This window comes from Gymnodraco acuticeps, unplaced genomic scaffold, assembly GCF_902827175.1.
Source record: "Gymnodraco acuticeps unplaced genomic scaffold, fGymAcu1.1, whole genome shotgun sequence".
Classification (NCBI taxonomy): Eukaryota; Metazoa; Chordata; class Actinopteri; order Perciformes; family Bathydraconidae; genus Gymnodraco; species Gymnodraco acuticeps.
Window position 1 is genome coordinate 4,314,909 of NW_022991435.1, and position 19,632 is coordinate 4,334,540.

At 39.7% G+C, this 19,632-nt stretch overlaps 1 protein-coding gene across 1 annotated transcript in view; it reads right to left on the reverse strand.

Annotated features, from left to right (window-relative positions):
• Positions 1-222: 222 nt before the first annotated feature.
• Positions 223-19,632, reverse strand: part of LOC117532661 (copine-9-like) — an 80,734-nt gene continuing 61,324 nt past the window's right edge. The window contains exons 12-15 of the mRNA XM_034196052.1: positions 19,203-19,305; positions 18,400-18,457; positions 13,344-13,417; positions 223-2,434 (exon numbers count right to left, since the gene is read on the reverse strand). Coding sequence (XP_034051943.1) covers positions 2,252-2,434; positions 13,344-13,417; positions 18,400-18,457; positions 19,203-19,305 — 418 coding nt within the window. The 3' untranslated portion in view covers positions 223-2,251. The remainder of the gene's footprint in view (positions 2,435-13,343; positions 13,418-18,399; positions 18,458-19,202; positions 19,306-19,632) is intronic.

Below are 19,632 nucleotides of genomic sequence, written 5' to 3' on the forward strand. Positions count from 1 at the left end.
CCTCCCTGTCCCTTCCTTCCTTCCTTCCCTCCTCCTCCTCCTCCTCCTCCTCCTCCTCCTCCTCCTCCTCCTCCTCCTCCTCCTCGCTAAGCAAAAGAAGTAACGCCTCCTCCAGCAAACTCCTCCTCCTCCTCCTCCTCAAATCCTACATGCCTACCGCCTCCTCCTGTCCTACTCCTCACTCCGTCCTCACTCCTACTCCTCCTCCTCCTCCTCCTCTCTGCAGGGCAGCCGGAGAGACTGGCATTTCTCTAACAGCAGGGGGGGAATCTGCACCCAGCTTCAGCCCACACTGGGCAAAGATAAAGGGGGGTTGTTGTGTAGCAGACAGAGGTGTGTATGTGTGTGTTTGTCTAAGCACTGTGTGAAGGTCTGTAATAATGAACACGTGACCGGAACCCCCGCATTACACCCGCAAACACTTGTCTGCTCCCCTCTGTGTGACTTCCACATCACAATATTCCTCTCGTCACTAATTCATCTGGTCGGATTAATCCGGGGGGGTTTCAAAGTCGGACACTGTGGCCCCCTCAAACAGAATCGAGACAACTGCAACCCCCACTCCTGCAATATTAATGGATTTGTCACTCCTGTTATTATTCTTTGATGGACTGTCATTCGGGGGATAACCTGACTCAAATGTTTCCACTACTGTAGGTTCCAATTACAGGGGCTGTAAACAATAAATATGATGTCGGTTTACAGATTGTTGAAATTTGAGTCCCATTTTTTGCACTGGATTTGTTCACATTTTGACAATCATTATGAGTATGCTGAATTAGATAGGCCTATTAGCAGTTCCTGTTTACAATGTAGTCACGGATGTACATGAAACGATAACGGACCACTATGATACCGGAGACTACCTAAAAACCTGAATGTTCTTGAAGATGACGTTAACTTACCATATAACATAACGGAATTGTAAATAAGGGTTTTAGGGAGTTTCTCTTCTTACAAATAGTTTTAGTTTTTTAATTTACTACTACAGTTATTTGAAATTTAATTGAGAATGCCATATAGTCGAATTGGAAACTAATTGTGTAATGTAGGTATATATAGTGAACAATAATATTTAGGGTTGAAGGTCCCATATAGACATCACTTCAACCTCTTGTGGCCAAATGATTATAACAAAATCATGACCATAAAAAAAACGTTTGAAGAAAAAGTATTCTTGCTAAACCTTTGATTCCAACTTGGTTGGTTAAATGCAGTGTTTTGACTTCATTGCAAATTAATTGGTGCTTACACACTATGGACACGGAGATAGTGATATCTCCTGAAATTGAGTCGAAGTGAATCTAAAAATATGTGTATTGTGTTTAAGTGATTCATGACTTGCAGAAGGAGAATAATGTTTGACAGAAATTGCGACAAACAGGCATTAGAAGTATCTAAATTGACGCCATGAGCTGCATGTCACATCCACTGTTGCAGCTCTAACTGTTGACGGTGGAAATAAGTGGAACAAATCAACACACCAAACTACCCAGGACGTCACTTCTGTCCCTCTACACCGCCACCCTTCAACTCTTCTTCATCCCCTGGGAAGGCGCGTCTCAAAGTTCTAAAACCTGAACGGATTGTTTGCCAGCCTCTATTTCAGTTTCAAGAGATTTGAAACTGCTTGACAATAACGATGATGGTATACTGTAAATCACAAACACCTGTCCTCACAACGACAAGTCTCTCTAATGTGTTACAGTCAGAGCTCGGCCAAAAATACCCACAGAGCACCTGATGCAAGCTGGCATCTATTGCTCATCAAGAGCTCAGCTTTCATTTGGGGACTAGCTTCTATTCAATTTAGTGTCTGGCACTTTCTTGTACTCCTGCCAAATGTAACTGGTGTCAAGACTTGGTGAGGACAAGGACAAACGAAAAAAACTCTGCTTTAAAAGTCCCTCAGGAGGGGAATTAACAGACACATCTGAAATGTCAAGCTGTGAGTGATTGTCATTGGGGAGCAAGAGGGGGCAGTTGTGGCTCAGGCTTACTGCTCTGTAAAGTAATGCTATGTAACAGGGTGAGTTAGAGAAGGGGAGATGAAGAACAGCAGCGGGTGAGTCAAGGATGAGCGCCCGCTGCATCGTATGGTACGCCCCCCATCGACGATAAGACAGGAAGAGGGCAAGTCACGGGTCGATCCTTCCGCTCCTTTTAAAGTGACAAATGACTGTATGAGAGGTGAGTGTAGATAAGCAGAGAGGGGAAGAGAGAGTCAGGGTGGAGAGGCAGAGTGTGGGAGTCAGATATGCCGATGTAGCTCCGGTAGAGGTGAGGTGGAGAGGGCCGGGCGCGGTTCAACTCCTCGGCTCTTCATGAAGGACAGCAGCTGGTCGGGGATCTCGGCCAGGACGTCTTTAGCCAGCCGCGCCATGCTCAGGACCTGGTTACCAGATCTGTCGATGTAGTCTCTGAACGGAACAAACTGGAGAGGGAGGGACAATAGTTTAGATTCATTTTGTATGGTTTGTATATTGATAAGATCCCTGTTTTAATAAAGAGTTCTGTTTGGAGGCATCATGAACAAAGGATAAATTGAGTCTTTGTCACAATGTAATTTCAACAAGCCATTATTCAGACAGGAAATCCATCCTCTTTAGACAACCTTTTCTAATGTTCAATATGGCTTCATTAATTCTCACTTAAGCGCTTGGTTTGATCGATCATACAAGTCTAAAGAATCTAATTTGTTATGGCTTCAGTGAGAATGTTATCATTGGATGAATTCCTATTTTGAAGATACAAAGCTATTCATAATACATTAAAGAAGACCTAATTATGTTCATTTTCAGGTTCATATTTGTTTTTTGTGCCAGCTCCTCTTTTCACCCTCTGTCTGAAACCAGAGCCCAGTCTGCTCTGGATGGTTAGTTGTCCAGCTCTGTTGAGATTAGTCAACTGCTTAGAGATGTCCCGCCCCTTAGCCTATCACGTACAATGTGTTGGAGCGCTAGCCCTTTAACTGCCAGCACCACCATTTGGTAGAGCACATTTTGTGTCTTGATATCTTGTTGAAAAAAACAACTTTTGTAAGGTAACCATATCCTTTTTGACATATGTAGTGGCAGGGCACTGACTGAACATAATTAGATAACTTGATGCAAATTGTTTGTGCTTATTTGTGGCCCATTTGATAACAAAATGCAAAAAAAAAAATGTTTCCATAGCTTTTTTCTTGGTCCGGCAGTTAAAGGGCTAGTTACATGATGATGATGTCACTGTGTTAGGGAATTCAACAAAGGAGTCAAATGGAGGCGTTACAGGCAAGGGGGCAAACCATTTAAACGCAGCAGGGACAATGCACATTAATGAACACTTAAAACAAATGCAAATAGTGTAAATATGCCGGATTTTAGCTTGGAGCTCATTTCCATCTGCAGTCCCTCACATAAAACATTTAAGAACATGACAATTATACACATAACAAAAACAAATACATGATATGCAAAAAGTGCAAAAGAGCAAGAGCAGCACACACAAGTATTTACCACATGACAGTACAATATAGCAGCAACAACATATAATGCGCAAGATAAGATACAAGAGCTACCTAAAGTGCAAGAGGAGATACCCCTGTATTAAAGTGCATTTAGCGGTGATTGCACGGCTTAGATATGTCTCATAAATATGTGTGAACATAAACATAATTTGTGTGTAAATATGTGATTTGTAAATGTAAAACACCATCCACAAATGCATTTAAAAGATTTGCAAACTCACAAATACATTTTCAAATGTAAAACGGATCTGCAAATACGCAAAAATATTTTCTCAAATAAAAAAAAAGATCTGTGAATACTATAATTAATTTACAAATAAACAAAAGGAATTTGTGAATATCTCTTTAACATTGACAACTTTCGATCAGGCATTTGTGAATCCATTTTGTATTTGTCGACCAAAAATGCACTTGAGGATCTCAAATCTCTGCTTGTGGATCGTCTTTTTACACACACAGAGTTTTGAGACAAACTTTCCGCCGGTCTCGGCCAAAATCTGCTCGTGTCACTCGGTTATTTTTCGGAAACCACGTGATGACCTGCTGATGACGAAATTTCCGGATTTCAAGGTTTCAAAGTAAGAGCATGATGGTTTGTTTAATGTGCCGTTTTTGTATTACTTTAATGAACAGCGGTACGTTAGGTGCATTCTTTATCACCATCATGTTATAGTGATACAGTAAGTTTGTGTTAGTTTATTTGTTCAATACAGACTATTTCAAGCACATTCGTATGCATTGATGTTGAAGTAGACTACTTACGCTACGCCACTTTCGGGTCCCGGGGGGCTGTATACATCTGGCAACGAAGTAGCCCCAGAGATAACTCTTTCTTCATATTTTGTGTGTATTCATTCAAGCGGGTCAAAGTTACAAAGCACTTCCCATCTTATTAATCGGCCTAGTTTTACCTTACCAGTGCAGTGGTAAGGTTATCTGTAGAAAAGCACCGTATTTAGGTCAGCCTTTACAGTAAGGCTACATTAAATGTTGTAATATTCATCGTGTTTCTACTAGTATATTCGTGTTTATTGCTTTTATTTGTATTTAATTACTACTATTAATTGGGTTAATTTAGAAATTGCTTCAGTTTATCATCATAACAGATCAAATAGTTCAGATTCATTTTACAACAAATCAAGGAATGATGCACTTCTCACAAACAAAAACAACATAATTAAAACATTTAAACAAACAAACTACTAAAAGTAGATGAACTGACATATTCAAGTTTACATGTAACTTCGGATAATAACACAGGGGGAAATTTAGATCATAGCGATAGCTAAGCGAATAGATCAGTATAGAGTCTATATCTATAGCGCTCTATCTCTATCTCTCTATCTCTCAGAGTCCTCTCTCTCTTATCTTCTCTCTTCTCTCTCTCTCTCTCTATCTCTCTCTCTCTCCTCTCTCTCTCTCTCTCTCTCGTCTCTCCTCTCTCTCTCTCTCTCTATCTCCTAGGGTACAAATGAATCCATGCTGTTATTAGTGTTCATTAATTTACCGTTTTGTCTTCTCTTTGCAATGCTTAATCGATTTGAAACCAAGTCTAACGTAGCTTAAACTTAACGTTAGCCAGTGGCGAGCCGTGACTTTTATACCTAGGCTCTCTGACTTCCCCCCCCCCCCCCCCCTTCCCTCGAGTTATTAAGTCACAGCGTATACTTCAGCGGAATATCAAAACAACGGCCCGGGGTGCAAAACGCATCAATGAAAGCGACCCTCTACCACACAAAACAACACCTGTAAATAACCCTATATGTGTTCTTTGAAATTGAAAAGGATACTTTCGTTGCAGTTGTATGTCTTAAGTGTAATTTTGCATGCTTTTATTTTGAAGGCGAGTTAACGCTGTTGACAGGAAGTTGTTGTTGCTGTGGAAACAAGAAAAGTTTCACAGCGGGCGGAACTTGTCATAAAGTCCGCGATAATAACACCCACCCATTTAGAGGGAAGATATGATTGGTCAATTGTACTGTCATTTGACATTACTCTCTCATTCAGTTACTATAGCGGGGCCCTCTGTGAATTCATAGCTGGACCGCCTGGACGTCCAACAGCTCCTCTCTTCACAGACTCGCAGAGACGAGCTTTCATTTAACCCTTCACATTCCAACAGAAACTGAATAGGCAGATTCGAAGGATTTATTTCTTTGGAAATGTTATTTTAAATAGAATTAAATCAAGTTATTTTGGTAAAACTAATGAAAAATATAACTAAAAAAAATATTTAAAAAAATATTATTTTTTATTAATGTTTTTAAATATTATTTTGTAGAATATCTTAGGCCCTCACAGAGGGCCTAGAGGGCCCTGACGGCTCGCCACTGACGTTAGCTTTCTTGCTAACACAACACACGCACGTACGTACCTTTCTCTGTGGGGTTTTTTGTAGTGACGAATGAAGTTGGATGTTGTGGTGGTCGTGTCACTGATCTTTATGCTGCAGACCCTGCATACCGCTGTTCTCTTCTTATTATCATCATCGACAAAATAATCATTGAATCCAAACTTGACTATTTTTGGAGTAACGCTAGCCGCTGCCATGTTAACTGACACTCCTGCCGTCTAGTGGGTTGCCAGGTTTGCGCGCACGGCGCTATAATCACCCAATCACGTTTCGAAATAACTAAATGTAATATCTCAATACAAAAACAAACGCAAATATTTAATTTTAAAAAGTCAAGTCCTTTCAAGTCATCTGTCTCAAGCTTAAGTCAAGTCTCAAGTTATGAATACCAAGTCAAAGTCAAGTCAAGTCTTTTATCAATGTTAGTCAAGCAAGTCTCAAGTCCAAAAATGTGCGACTTGAGTCCGACTCGAGTCAAGTCATGTGACTCGAGTCCCCACCTCTGGCGTCCGTAACTGTTATGTTTTTTTTAGCCATTTTCTCAGTGTCTCTCTTGGTCCTTAGGGATTTCTTGAGTGTCCATTTGTCATTTCAGACCAACATAGCTGCAGCTGCCCCGGCCGAGATTTACTTGACCGACATACGATACAACCAAATCCCACACAGTGTAACGCAAAGTCAAGCTGCTTTGAGCGGCCTTATTGGCCGCTGTGAGTCGTCGGGTAAAGTCTCACAATAGGTACCGGAGGGAAGCCATCATGCTCTTACTTTGAAACCTTGAAATGCGGAAAATCGTCATCAGCAGGCCATCACGTGGTTTCCGAAAATAACCGAGTGACACGAGCAGATTTCGGTCGAGACCGGCGGAAAGTTTGTCTCAAAACTCTGTGTGTGTAAAAAGACGATCCACAAGCAGAGATTTTGTGAACATATTTTGCGTATTTGCAGATCCGTTTTACATTTGCAAATGTATTTGTGAGTTTGCAAATCACTTAAATGCATTTGTGGATGGTGTTTTACATTTGCAAATCACATATTTACACACAAATTATTTTTATGTTCACACAAATATTTATGAGACAAATCTAAGCCCATAGCCGTCTGTTTGTTTCTCAACCATTCTTTAAGTTGACTATTGACAGTGGGAAAATCCCGTGTCTCAGTTGGGAGGCTATTCCACAATGAGCTGCCTTTAACGGAGAGTACATTTAGTCCAAAAGTGGTCCGTCTGCGGTGGACTTCACAGCCTCCTCTGGTTTCTGACCTAGTGCAGCGTCCAGTGTGTTTTTTTTGTGGATGAATTCCCCTAAGGGGGGGGGCAGTCCATGTAAACATTTATAAACAGAACACATACTTTTAAAAGACTTAAAATTGTCAAAACTCAAGAAATTGTGATTTTCTAGGATGGTACAGTGGTGGTATGAATGTGGCTTTCTGTCAAACACCTTGATAGCTCTCTTGTACAGCTGTTCTGTTTGTTTCAGGTTTGTGGCACAAGCAAACGACCAGTTTTTAAAACAGTATTCAATGTGGGATAGAATCATTTAGTGGAGGTATGATTTTGCAGCATTGACAGTTAAGAAGGGTCTGATTTGTTTAAAATGTTGCAAGTTGAATTTAAGTGCAATTAATAAGAATAAGTGCAATTAAACAAAAAGATACAAACTTGGAACAAAAGAAAATGCAGGTATTACTACTTCAAAAAGCCAAATAATTATGAGTGCTGTTGCATTAGTTTCAAATGAGCTAAACCCTTTGAGTACTACAATTGTTTTGTGTGTGTATGTGTGTGCGTGTGTGTGTGTTAGCGTGTGTTAGGTTTAATGGCAAAACAGGTGTTTTTTTTTAAAATTCTGCAATGGATGAAAAGGAGGCGTGTGGCGTAGTGGTCTAGTGCGTGAGTTCGGGTGTTCGGATCAGGGAGGGCACAGGTTCAAACCCCACTGCAGTCAGCATGTAGTTGTGTCCCTGGGCAACACTTCACCCCAAATTGCTCCTTTGGGGATTGCCCACAGTATTGAGTATGTAAGTCGCTTTGGATAAAAGCGTCTAACAAGTAACATGTAATAATGATTACATTCAGATTGTCTACTAGAATTATTGCTTGATTTTAATGTTGACTTTTGCTATACAGTATAAGCCAAAAAGCTATAAAAAAAGACATATACATTACATAATGCTTCATTAATACTTGACAGGATTTTTACCAAACAATTACCCACAATGCCGGTGACATATTTGGCCCCTGGTTCACGAGAGGGAGTTGAAAGTAATGTGATTAAGGAAGAGAAGTGTTTTCTGATCTCTCCCCGGATGCATCACTGATAGATTTTTAAACTTATCTTGCCGCTGAAGCTTTAATTAATGACCATCATGAGCATGAGGGCTGCCTGCCCCCACTTCATCTCACAGTGAATCCCCTTGATCATTTTCTCATTATTTTCATCTCTATTTGAAGGTTATTTGTGATCCCAACTTTATTATGGGAGACAGTACAGACACACGTTGTGTCCATTTGTAATGTTGCTCACATGCTGTAGTTTGGGGTTTTATTTACATTTTTAGTTCATTAATGCCAGTGGCAACAACAAGGTGAAAATATCTTTTGAACAGACTGAACTGAAACAAATCCTCTTCAACTATTAAGTTACAATTGGCTTGATAACATTATTTTAAAGTCTTTTTTTCCTAATGGATGAATATTAATTTAAAAATATGATGTTTTTTTAAAGTTTAGATATGCCATGTTGGAGGTGATGCGAGACTTACCAATTACCTAGGACGCAACATTTGAACACATTATGTAAAAGCCCTTATTTTTTGGATACTAAATACAAGATCATATTTAAAAACAACTCTCTGTTATAGAGGTCTGAGGGGAGCAATAGAGTAGTACAGGAATGAGTCCTTAAACCCAGAAATGACTCAGATTTCCACTACCGGTTGCCTTGTTTTGAAGTAAATCTTTTTTTTGTGCGTGGTTAGAAGCCTGAAATAAGATCTGTGGTGAACACAAGCTGAATATAATCTCAGAAGCTGTTAAAAGTTGCTTAAACTTAATCAAACCTAAGACTAGCCGCCTTTAGCTTAGCTGAGTGATGTAGTCCATTACTTTAGCATTTTACTTCTGGCATTTGCATGTACGCTTCAAAAATCACATAGTTGTGTTAATATGGAGATCATCCTTCCGAACAAAACTTGAATCATAAACGTGTGTTGGACACAGATCTTATTTTCTGCAATATACTGAAATCCAATGGGGAAATTCCATTGCTTTTTGCAGAGGGAGCACTTGTGATGCTAACTTTTGGGTCAGCAAAAATACGTTATCATTGCACCACTCTATATGACTTTAATATTAAACAGGAATTTCAATGCAGGGGAGGCAGACATTATATGTTATTAAAAACAACAAGAATAAATGGAAACGTTGAATGATTGCACTTTTTTTTTGGCAAAGCAAAATCATTATAAAATGAATGTCATAATAATGTAAAAGGCATTCCAGGGATTACTGTGAGCAAACAAACTACAAACAATGAGTTTTGCTATAGGTGAAATTAAGTGTGGGGGCCGGACTATGATTAACATTATGGAAAATATGATGGCATTATCAATACAGCATCAATACTTGTTTTTCAATGTTAATATCCTAATTGTTAGCTGTAATTTGCCCTTCCTAGTGTATATTTGACAGATAGTCTTCAGATATATATATTTCACTGTCATTGTATATTTACTTATTATGTTTTAATTCTATTTTAAGATAGTTTAGTTTATATTTAATGTTTATGCCTGTTTATTTCATACTCCTTTTCATTTTCACATTGTGTGCATTGCCTTGTTTGCATGATGCTTTATGTGTCTCTGTGATGTGTCTACTAGTGGTGGGCCGTCAGGGTCAGCAAGGCCTTCTCTGCTGGCCTAAACACTATCAGAATCAGTGACTAACCTTTTAATATCATTTTTTTCATGAACTAAAATATTTTCAATAGTTTATACTCTTTATTTTATAGCTTTTCTCTGTGTTGCACTGCCTTCAGTAATGGTTGTCAATGTTGGAGCTTAAATCCAATCATATTGAAGTCAGAATGTGTTGCTGGGTCAAAGGAATCTGCCTAACGGAGCCTACACACGGCGGCGTGCGTTGACTCTTCAACGCTTCTGTCCATTCACTTTGAATGGGGTGATGTCACGCTTCGCCGAACTGCATTGTGGGAGCAAAGCGTAGCTCTTCTCGCGGTGCTCGCGGCAAAAGTAGAGCAATGTTCTACTTTTGAAGCCTCGACGGAGGCGTCAGCCAATCAAATCCCGTTTATGCAAATCTGCCAGTACAAGCGCTAGCCAATCAAACCGCGTGTATGCTGGGAGAGCCAGACCGCAGTTCATTTCCTCATATGTCAAAAAATGGAGGAGAAAATAATTATTGCGGTAGTGAATCACCCGGTGCTGTATGATCAGTCCCTGTTCACCTACCGGGATACAAACCGGAGGAGCCAGGCATGGAGGGAGGTGGTAGAGACAGTGGGTGAAACTGGTAGGTTTTCGCCTGTTTGGGGAGTTTATATCCAGTGTACTTCATTTGAATGGACAGCTAGCAGACATAGACAGTATTTAGCCAGCATGGAATGTTGCGTAAAATAGCACCATAGACATTAATGTCATAAATGTTCATCATGTAAAGTGTGACATGTAAAACCTTTTATGCAATTGACAGGAGAGATTCATGTGATTGGTTGTTGGTCGCGTTGCTCGCGTAAACTCCCCAAGCTCAAGACACGCCCACCGCCAAGTGGCAACGCACGCCGCCGTGTGTAGGGGCCGTAAGACCTTCAGAATCAATTGTGCGGGCCTTGTAGCTTAAAATAAATGGCAATGAAACTGTTGCGTTGACAATCAGATTTCGAGTTGGCAATGCTGGCAAACACTAGCATGTGTAGCGACCTGCTAGCAACGGAATCTGTAGCTTCCTTGGCGATCTGCACAAGGTCAAATATTTCCGTTTAGATTTTAAAGCAGTTTTTTCAACCCACAATGACTGAAAGCTGAGGAGAAATGGATTTGGTGAAGCTGTCGCAGCCGGGGAAAGGGTTTGTCCGCCACTTTCGATTCACTAACTACGAGCGGTACCTTCGCTCACAGTCTCCGAGGAGGACTGCAAACTCTATTGCAGTGCTGCGGTGAAAGGAGCGTTGTTGAATTACGTTATCTGGGTTTCTTGCTTTAGTGATGGCATTCATTCTCGCTACATTATATACCTGTCTGTGATGAACGCCCTGTTATACCGTGTTTCTGTACAATATCAATGGTTTCTATAGCTGTGACGTCATAATGATGGTATTAAGAGGTGGATTCATTCAGGTAGGAAACTACTGATGGTGTGAAATGCACACAGTTTGTTGCATTATTGTAATGCATTGATGTTTTACAAAACAGTTTGTATGTCTAAGTTACTTCTGAGTCAGGAGTAGCAAAACAAAAGCAGAAACTTAGAAGTGTGTAGTAATTGTATGATACCCTCATGCCTTATAATTGAAATCGACACAGTTGAAATAGACATGGTGAATAGCCTCTGCTACCTGCTAGAATTACATGTTGGTTATACTTAGATATCAACTCGAGTAGACACTATGCATTTATCTTTCTAAGTGCTAATTTTTCATTATACCCTATGCTCTGCCACTTTCCCTCTCCTACTACAGTAGAGTATAGGAATACAAGATAAATCCCACTTGTTGTGAGACGACGAGGCTCCATTAAAAATAAACCTATTTTTTGTGAATTACTGAGTTTAGGCACGTTAATAAAGTTTTAATGAAGTTGACTACAGCAAATTCATATTTGTTAATGCTTTCATGTCAATCCGGCGAACAGATGATACATTAAATGATCGTGAGGATGATGATTTCAAATAGTTTGTTTGAGCCGGGCTGCATGTCTTGATGACAAAACAAACCGATTATTTTTGTAGCTGTAGTATGCCAACGTGGATTAAACAACATTATTTTGTTAAATAAAAACAAGGTGATGTTTTGTAAATGATTACATGTCTCTTATTTAGCACAGAATATGATCCTATCCGTGAAGATCCGCTATATCAGATATATCTATCAGCTGTTTATTTCACATGAGTTCCAGTGTGGCAGCTTTTTAGTCACTGCTCCCCCTGGTGGATCCATGATCCATTGCAGCTGGTTTTATTATAATTTATCAAAGGGGCGTATCAAGTCATGCGGGGGAGTTTTCCTTTCAGCGAGGGCCCACCCCGTGCCGATCACGGCCCCACGTCGGTAGGGGTGTCCGAAATGAGGTGCTACATCTGTATACACGAATTCAAAAGGACATTGTTATCACAGGCCATTGTATTTGTGTTCTCAACTCGGGCTTTTTCTAAAATTACTATTCACTGTTGTCCTGGGGTTTCTGCTCGCTCCTTATGAAAACTCACAGCAAAACAATTTGAAGAAAGAGCTGGCTTTTTGTGTGTGTGTGTGTGTGTGTGTGTGTGTGTGTGTGTGTGTGTGTGTGTGTGTGTGTGTGTGTGTGTGTGTGTGTGTGTGTGTGTGTGTGTGTGTGTGTGTGTGTGTGTGTGTGTGTTGTGTGGTGTGTGTGTGTGTGTGTGTGTGTGTGTGTGTGTGTGTGTGTCACAAGAGAGTCACTCTTGTTGAATTTAACTTTAATGATGGATGTGAAAGAGCTTTTGAGAGCAGACTGGGGAAGTAAATGTCTTGCTAGTTTTCCGACAAAAACATCATTTTTTTCAGCAAAAAATGTACTTTTTAGCAATATTATTAAACTGTGTTGGTGAAATGAAATACTGGACGACAGAAGTTGACGTGGAAATTATTTTTGTCCTGGATTGTGGTAAAAGTGACTTCAAACAAAACCACTTGTCAAGGTAAATCATACTACCATGGCTTGGGTTAAAATGAGTGTCTATTGCAGACTTACACACTGTGCGTACGTTACGTGTTTTACATTGTTGACGTAAGTGAATGATGTGGGCTAATATTAATTTTCTACTATTACAGCCAATTTTGATAAACCTGTCCAATATAATGAGAAAAATGTGAATTACATTGTAATTTCATTTGTTTTAGGTTGGAGAGTAGTTTTTTTGCGTTGTACTATTGTTTTCTTTATATCATTTTGACAGAAGTTACATTTTAATATATGAATTTCAAATATTTAAATGTGCTGCATGCTGCACTCCACGTAATGATGTATGCAATGTATGTCAAATATGTGGGATTAAATGAGTTAAACTTAGCCCTTTGGTTTAGTCTTGGCCCAAGGACTTTTGAGTGGTGTGTACTAATAACACCAGAGCCCACCATAGCTGGGTACTGTATATTGCATGAGGCAGTTCCCAGTGTGAGTCTGTTGTGAATGCCAGCCTTCTTCCTGCAGGGATAACTCCTGCTGTTGACACAAACATGCTCAGGTCTAACCTGCCACGATAAACAGAATTATGGTGAGTACCTGTACAATGTCTCTCTCCGCAAGCCGTCCTCTTGAGGACACTCTCACCTCGTCTCCATCCAGCTCCTCCATAGCTAAAAGGAGAGAAAGTGACAGGGAGAGAGAATGACTCAAAAGTGGAACCACCGAGGGAGAACTTAAAAGAGGGTACAAGATGTTCTTTTGGATTTCCACAACAGATTTGCTGAAGTGGAACGCAGATTTAGGAGTAAGAACAGGTATTCAGCAGGGAATGATTGGAACACTTTGTATATACCAACAAATAAAAAGCCATTTCTTAAACAAAACTCATTACCCAAAATAATCCTGGCCACGTCTGGAAGTTCAATAGCTTAAAGCAGCACTTGCTCTTAAATTGCGCTCTGATAGAGGAGTCATTCTGGCACAATAGCATACAGTATTTCCTGCATCTGGGAAAAAGCATGGAGGTGTGCCGCTGTCATGGGAAATTGGCTTAGCATAAAGAGAGGTTAAACCTGCAAAAGGGCACTGACAAAACAAGAACATATTAGAGTGCCAAAAAAATCCCTTATATGATTTTCCTTTTTTGAAGAAGAAACAGGATGACATTTCAAGAAACATGCTGATCTCTCCTAGGATTTATGAGGCCTCCACTTTGTATGATAAATCTCTGACTAATCAGATCAGATACATAATGTAATCACGCCACGGCAAAATAATAATGATAAGAAAGACAGCCTATTGTGCTAAACACTAAAGGGGACATTGGTTCAGCTGCTCAAGTGGTTTCCTGTTTGCTCACAAGAGTCTTATTAAGTCAGCTAAAAGCCAAGGTCAAAGTCGAATGGTGCCTTTCATTTAAAATGGCACACATATTTGCATTCATAACAATGTCAAAGTTGTTGAATTTAATTATATTTAACATTTAAATATATTCAGTGCATGCACCTGCTGCTTCCTGTGGGTCGAGCACTAGTGGTGCCATATATTGTTAAGAAGGTCCCCATATTAAAAAAACACATTCAGCCTTTTTGTAAGGATACATGCTTTGTGTAATACTGAGGAAGGTTTTTTTAATTTTGTATTTATTTAACCTTTATTCAACCAGATAAAAGCATTGAGATAAAATCTCATTTACAATGCTGACCTGGCCAAGAAGGCAGCGACGTTACACATCATTACACATAACACAGACATATAAAATATAGAGAACACAACTAAGTAAACAAAAGACGAAAAGCAGTCACTACATTGTGCACATTAGGACAGTAAGGTGCACTACTTATTACTGCAAGAGCAGCTGGTGGTAAGGACCTCAGACACATTCAATTTAAAACAGGCTATGACAAGTGCCCTCAGTTTGAGGCTTGATTGAAGGTCATTCCAAGACCAAGGACCATCATAAAAAAGACTCCTTTTTCCAGTCTCAGTCCACACAGCAGGAACCTGGAACCGTATCCAGGCACTGGATCTGAGGTTGTAAGAGTCACAAACTGGAGCAAATCTGGCACATATGTACAGTGGAAGCTTACCTACAATGGCTTTATACATTAATAAAAACCAATGCTGCATCCTACGCATAGTAAGTGAGGACCATCCAGTTAGGCTATACAGTTTGCAATGATGAGTCCTATAGGGTGCATTTGATATATAACGCAGTGCAGCATGGTAGAGTGGGTCAAGTTTGGCCAAAACAGTGGGACAGGCAAATCTATTAATTGTATCACCGTAGTCCAGCTGGGACAGGAATAAGCCAGAGACCAACCTTCTATGGGATGAAGTTGAAAAACAACATTTAAGTCTGTAAAGGAAGCCAAGAGTGAATTTCAATGTATTTGATAGAACTTCAATGTGATGTTTAAAGTTCAGATTAATGTCCAACCAAAAGCCAAGATATTTGTAGGTATCGACAAACTCAACAGAGTCATCAAGGGTGTCAATGGAGAGGCAAGAGGACGCTGACTTGGGAGCAAAAAGCATTGCTTTGGTTTTCTTACTGTTCAATAGCAGTTTGGAATCAAGAAGTGCATGCTGCAGCGTGATACAATCTGATTTCAATTTGGAAACGGCCATATCGAAAGAAGGAGCACATGAGTATACAATAGTGTCATCAGCATACATATGATAGGTAGAAAATGGCATCCGATTATAAATATTGTTTACATATAATAAAAAGAGCAATAGAGCCCTATGGAACTCCCTTCTCCAAGGTGACAGGGTCAGAGACAGTACTGCCCAACCTGACGCATGGAGTTTGGTCGGTTAGATAACTCTGAAACCAGCAAATGGCATGTTATGCCAGGCTGGGACCTTCTCAATATAACTGTATGTTATTGAATTACAGTTTCCAGATTTAGAGAGGCTTATCGTCTCTTCCGCAATTATTAGAAGATGTACCCACGGTAAGTAAATTGGCCAAGGCCAGAGGAAGTCCAAGGGAGGTCTTCCTCAGATATAATACAGTTACAGTCTTGTTAGTTAGTGGTTCATATCCAGCATGCATTAGCTAAGAAACGATAAGGATGTTGGTGTGTTGGCTAATGTAAGGAAAATGTATGTGTGGTCATGTGCAAACGTATATATAGTTTGTTAATTGGATCATTCATATCCTGCAAGACTCCTAAAGACGTCATGAGATAATGACCTTTCCACTGCTGGAACATATTAACATATCAACTATCTCTGCCACGTATGTTTCAAGTGTATGTTCGTGTGTGTTTTACGTGTATAAAGCGCACAAGATCTGGCATTTTCCACGATTGGCTGCTGTGGCAGAAGGTGATGTCCCCCAATATCATTTGTTGTTGCACAACTGAATCATAATTAATCCCAACCATATCTGTGTTTGTGTTTTATTGATCTCTCTTTCTGTGTTAACATTTCAAGTTGGTGAGCCATTAATTGCACTAACAGGCATTATGACCGAAACGAGACACCAACATAACATTAGACAGAATGTGGTGATTTACAGTGTAAAAAATGCTTTGGCTAGGTCAATAAACAATGCAACACAAACAGATTTCTTATCCAAAGCAGCCTTAATATCGTCTGAGACTTTCAGACTGGCAGTCACAGTACTGTTCTTTGATCTGAATCCAGATTGCAAAGGGTTAAGGATGTTGTGTGAATTTAAAAAGAGCTTTAGCTGAGTAGAAACTAGGGACTCAAGAATCTATGATAACACAGAAAGATTTGAGATGGGTCGATAGTTATTCAACTCCGTGGGATCACCAGCTTTCAAGAGGGGCGATAACAGAGCTTGCTTCCACGCAGCTGGCAGTGTGTGAGTGGACAGGGAGAGATTACAAATATCAGTAACTGGTTGTACTATAATCCGAGCTGCAATTTTTTAAAAGAACGGGTCGAGGCCGTCAGACTTTTTAGGGTCAATTGAGTGCAAACCCTGTAAGACTTCAGAGACCGAGAAAGAAGCTAAATGAAAAACAGGGGAGTTCATCTCTTGACTAGGGCTGTGAGTACGACCATTTAGAGAGTCATGACTTTGCTCATCAAAAATGTGACCAGCCTTTTTGAAGTGAGCATTGAAAGCATTAGCCATACCATCTGAATCTGAAATAAAAGAATCACTGACCTTCAGTTTTTGTGGGAAACTAGAAACCTTCTTGTTCTGAAGTGATTTAATTGTTTTCCAGAACTTAGAATGGTCATTAAAACAATCAGTGGTTAAGCTCAGATAGTAATCAGCTTTAGCTTTTTTAATAAGGACTGAACATTTATTTCTGAGGACACGAAAAAGAAGCCAGTCATCACTAGTGTTAGGCTAAGGAACATTGCTTATTTCGATCATGACTGAGATCAGATAGTTCTCTAGTAAACCATGGAGTGTTCCTATTCTTAACTCTGAATTTTCTATGGGGGGCATGTCTATTAATAATCGATAAAAAGTGATCAATAAAGAATTGGACAGCAACATCGACAGATAGAATTAACGCTATGAAGTGCCATTTAACCTCCGCCAGATCGTGTAGGAAAGCCTGCTCAGAGAAGTGTTTGAAGCAGCGCCTGAGCACGATAAGGCCCTTGGCTTTGGGCAACTTAGTGCTCCTAACGCAAGCAATAGTGCAATGGTCACACATACACAGGTATTTATTAGCTTTCTTGATGTGTGTGGCAATTTTTTCCACAAACAATTAGCATTTTCGGTCACTACTGTCGAACAGAAAATATTTAGGTAAAAGTCAAGCCACGGTAAAGACTTTGAGAAACTCTTCATTGACATGTAGTTGGGGAAACAGAAGTTTTCGGCTTGTAACCTATTTCCTTTGGGAGGGGTTAAAAAGAGCATGTAAAAGTCATCCAGCAATGTCCAATCACTGCACAAAGATTTTGGATTGGTTTAAATTATATGTATGTTTAAAAACAGCTCTCGGGTTGCTTAGGGTGAGATCAAAGTAGTTTTTTTTTAATAATCTGTGACATGGTCTAATAATTGCATTACAGTTTGATGATTGTGAGGAACATTTATGGGGGAATCTGTTTATTTAAGCTTATTAGCTTAAGGCCTATGGCATTTTACAATGCATAAATTAGCCTAGCGGCCAATCTTATTTTAATTTGCATGCACATTTTTCAGCCTAATGTTAAAAAAGAGCAACTTTTATTATTATTATTATTTTCTTTATAATTATTATATTATATTTGAATTCTAATGGAGCTGAAGCTTGAAGCTTACATCCACATATTTGAATTCTGTCTCTATGGTCCGCCTTTGGTGAAACCCAATGATAAAAGTAGTGGAGAGAAGCTATCGTGACAGAAAACAAAGTTTTGTGTTTGCGGGTGGTATGGGGCAGTGTGGCATCTTATACACAATGCTTTTCTTATTTTTGAAAAAAATCCTGACTTTGAATATCGATACAAGATGTTAGATTTCAAGATTTAAGACCAATCAGATCAAACTTTTTGGGGTTTTCCCCTGTTCATTCCAAATATAGCTGAATTGGTTTTAGGTCCTCTCCACTTCATGACTGTGACACTGACTAAACGTTTGGTCTTCTGAAGATTAAATGACTCCTCAAGATTGCTCATGATGACATGAAGAATTATAGACCTGCTCCGAAAGCAAAACACTCACCATCAAACTCAGCAGGTCCAACACCTACGATGATTATGGACAGGGGGAGTGATGAGGCCTGCGCAGGAGACAGAAGAAAGACCACCAGTTCATTAATAATACCCTTAGATAATATTAATGCATAAGCTTCAGGTGAATCCTCTTTCTACAGAGCTACATTATTCTGGTATACTGTAGTAAGCATTGTGTTGATTCAAATGTGTTTTTAAATCTAAAGGGGAGGCTATTACCTGAGCCTAAACCAACAACTCCTTTTATTTTCCAAGCCGTAACTCTACATGACACAAAATCAAAAGTTGTGCAAATGGAGAAAAGAAAAAAGATAAAAATAATTGTATCATTATTAGGATGAAAAAGCTATTGGGACATAGAAAAAAACAATTATTTACTTTTAATATGTCTGCATGACAAGAACACATCACTCAGAAGTGACCTAATTAGATCAGACTCCTCTCAAACTCTAATTTGACATTATAAACAACTACTATAGATCTCACTACAAAAGTAAGATCAATTATGATTAAAGCAACAACAAAAGTTTCCTTTCCCTGGTGTCATTCTTCAAGAGAGAATTTAAGTTTTATTTCTACTGTTTTTCTGAAGTACAAAGTGCTGGGACATGACAACGTATTTGTATCCAAACATCAGTATCAGGAGACACTGATAGCATTGCTATCCATCAGTCTCTGTTATGTGTATGTGTGAGGGAGTGTGTGTGTGTGTGTGTGTGTGTGTGTGTGTGTGTGTGTGTGTGTGTGTGTGTGTGTGTGCGTGTGCGTGTGTGTGTGTGTCCATTTACTCACATTGACCACAGCCTCTTTGGTCTGGACCATGTCAGATATCACTCCATCTGTGATCATCAGCAGCACAAAGTACTGAGAGCCATCTGTAATCTCTGCTGCACAGCTGGGGAACACACACACACACACACACACACACACACACACACACACACACACACACACACACACACACACACACACACACACACACACACACACACACACACACACACACACACATCCAGGTCAGAGCTAACATTCTGCCTGAGTAGCAGACTGCTAATGCAGACACAAAGCACACCAGCATGTTGGTCTTCAAAATGACCCTTCTTCGCCCTTCCTGAAGTTGTGTTCCACATACCGAGTCACTTGCACCCTTTTTATAGTTCTCCTTTCTGCCCTCTACATGCTGATAATAAATGATTTAAGGAGAACATACTCCCATAATCCA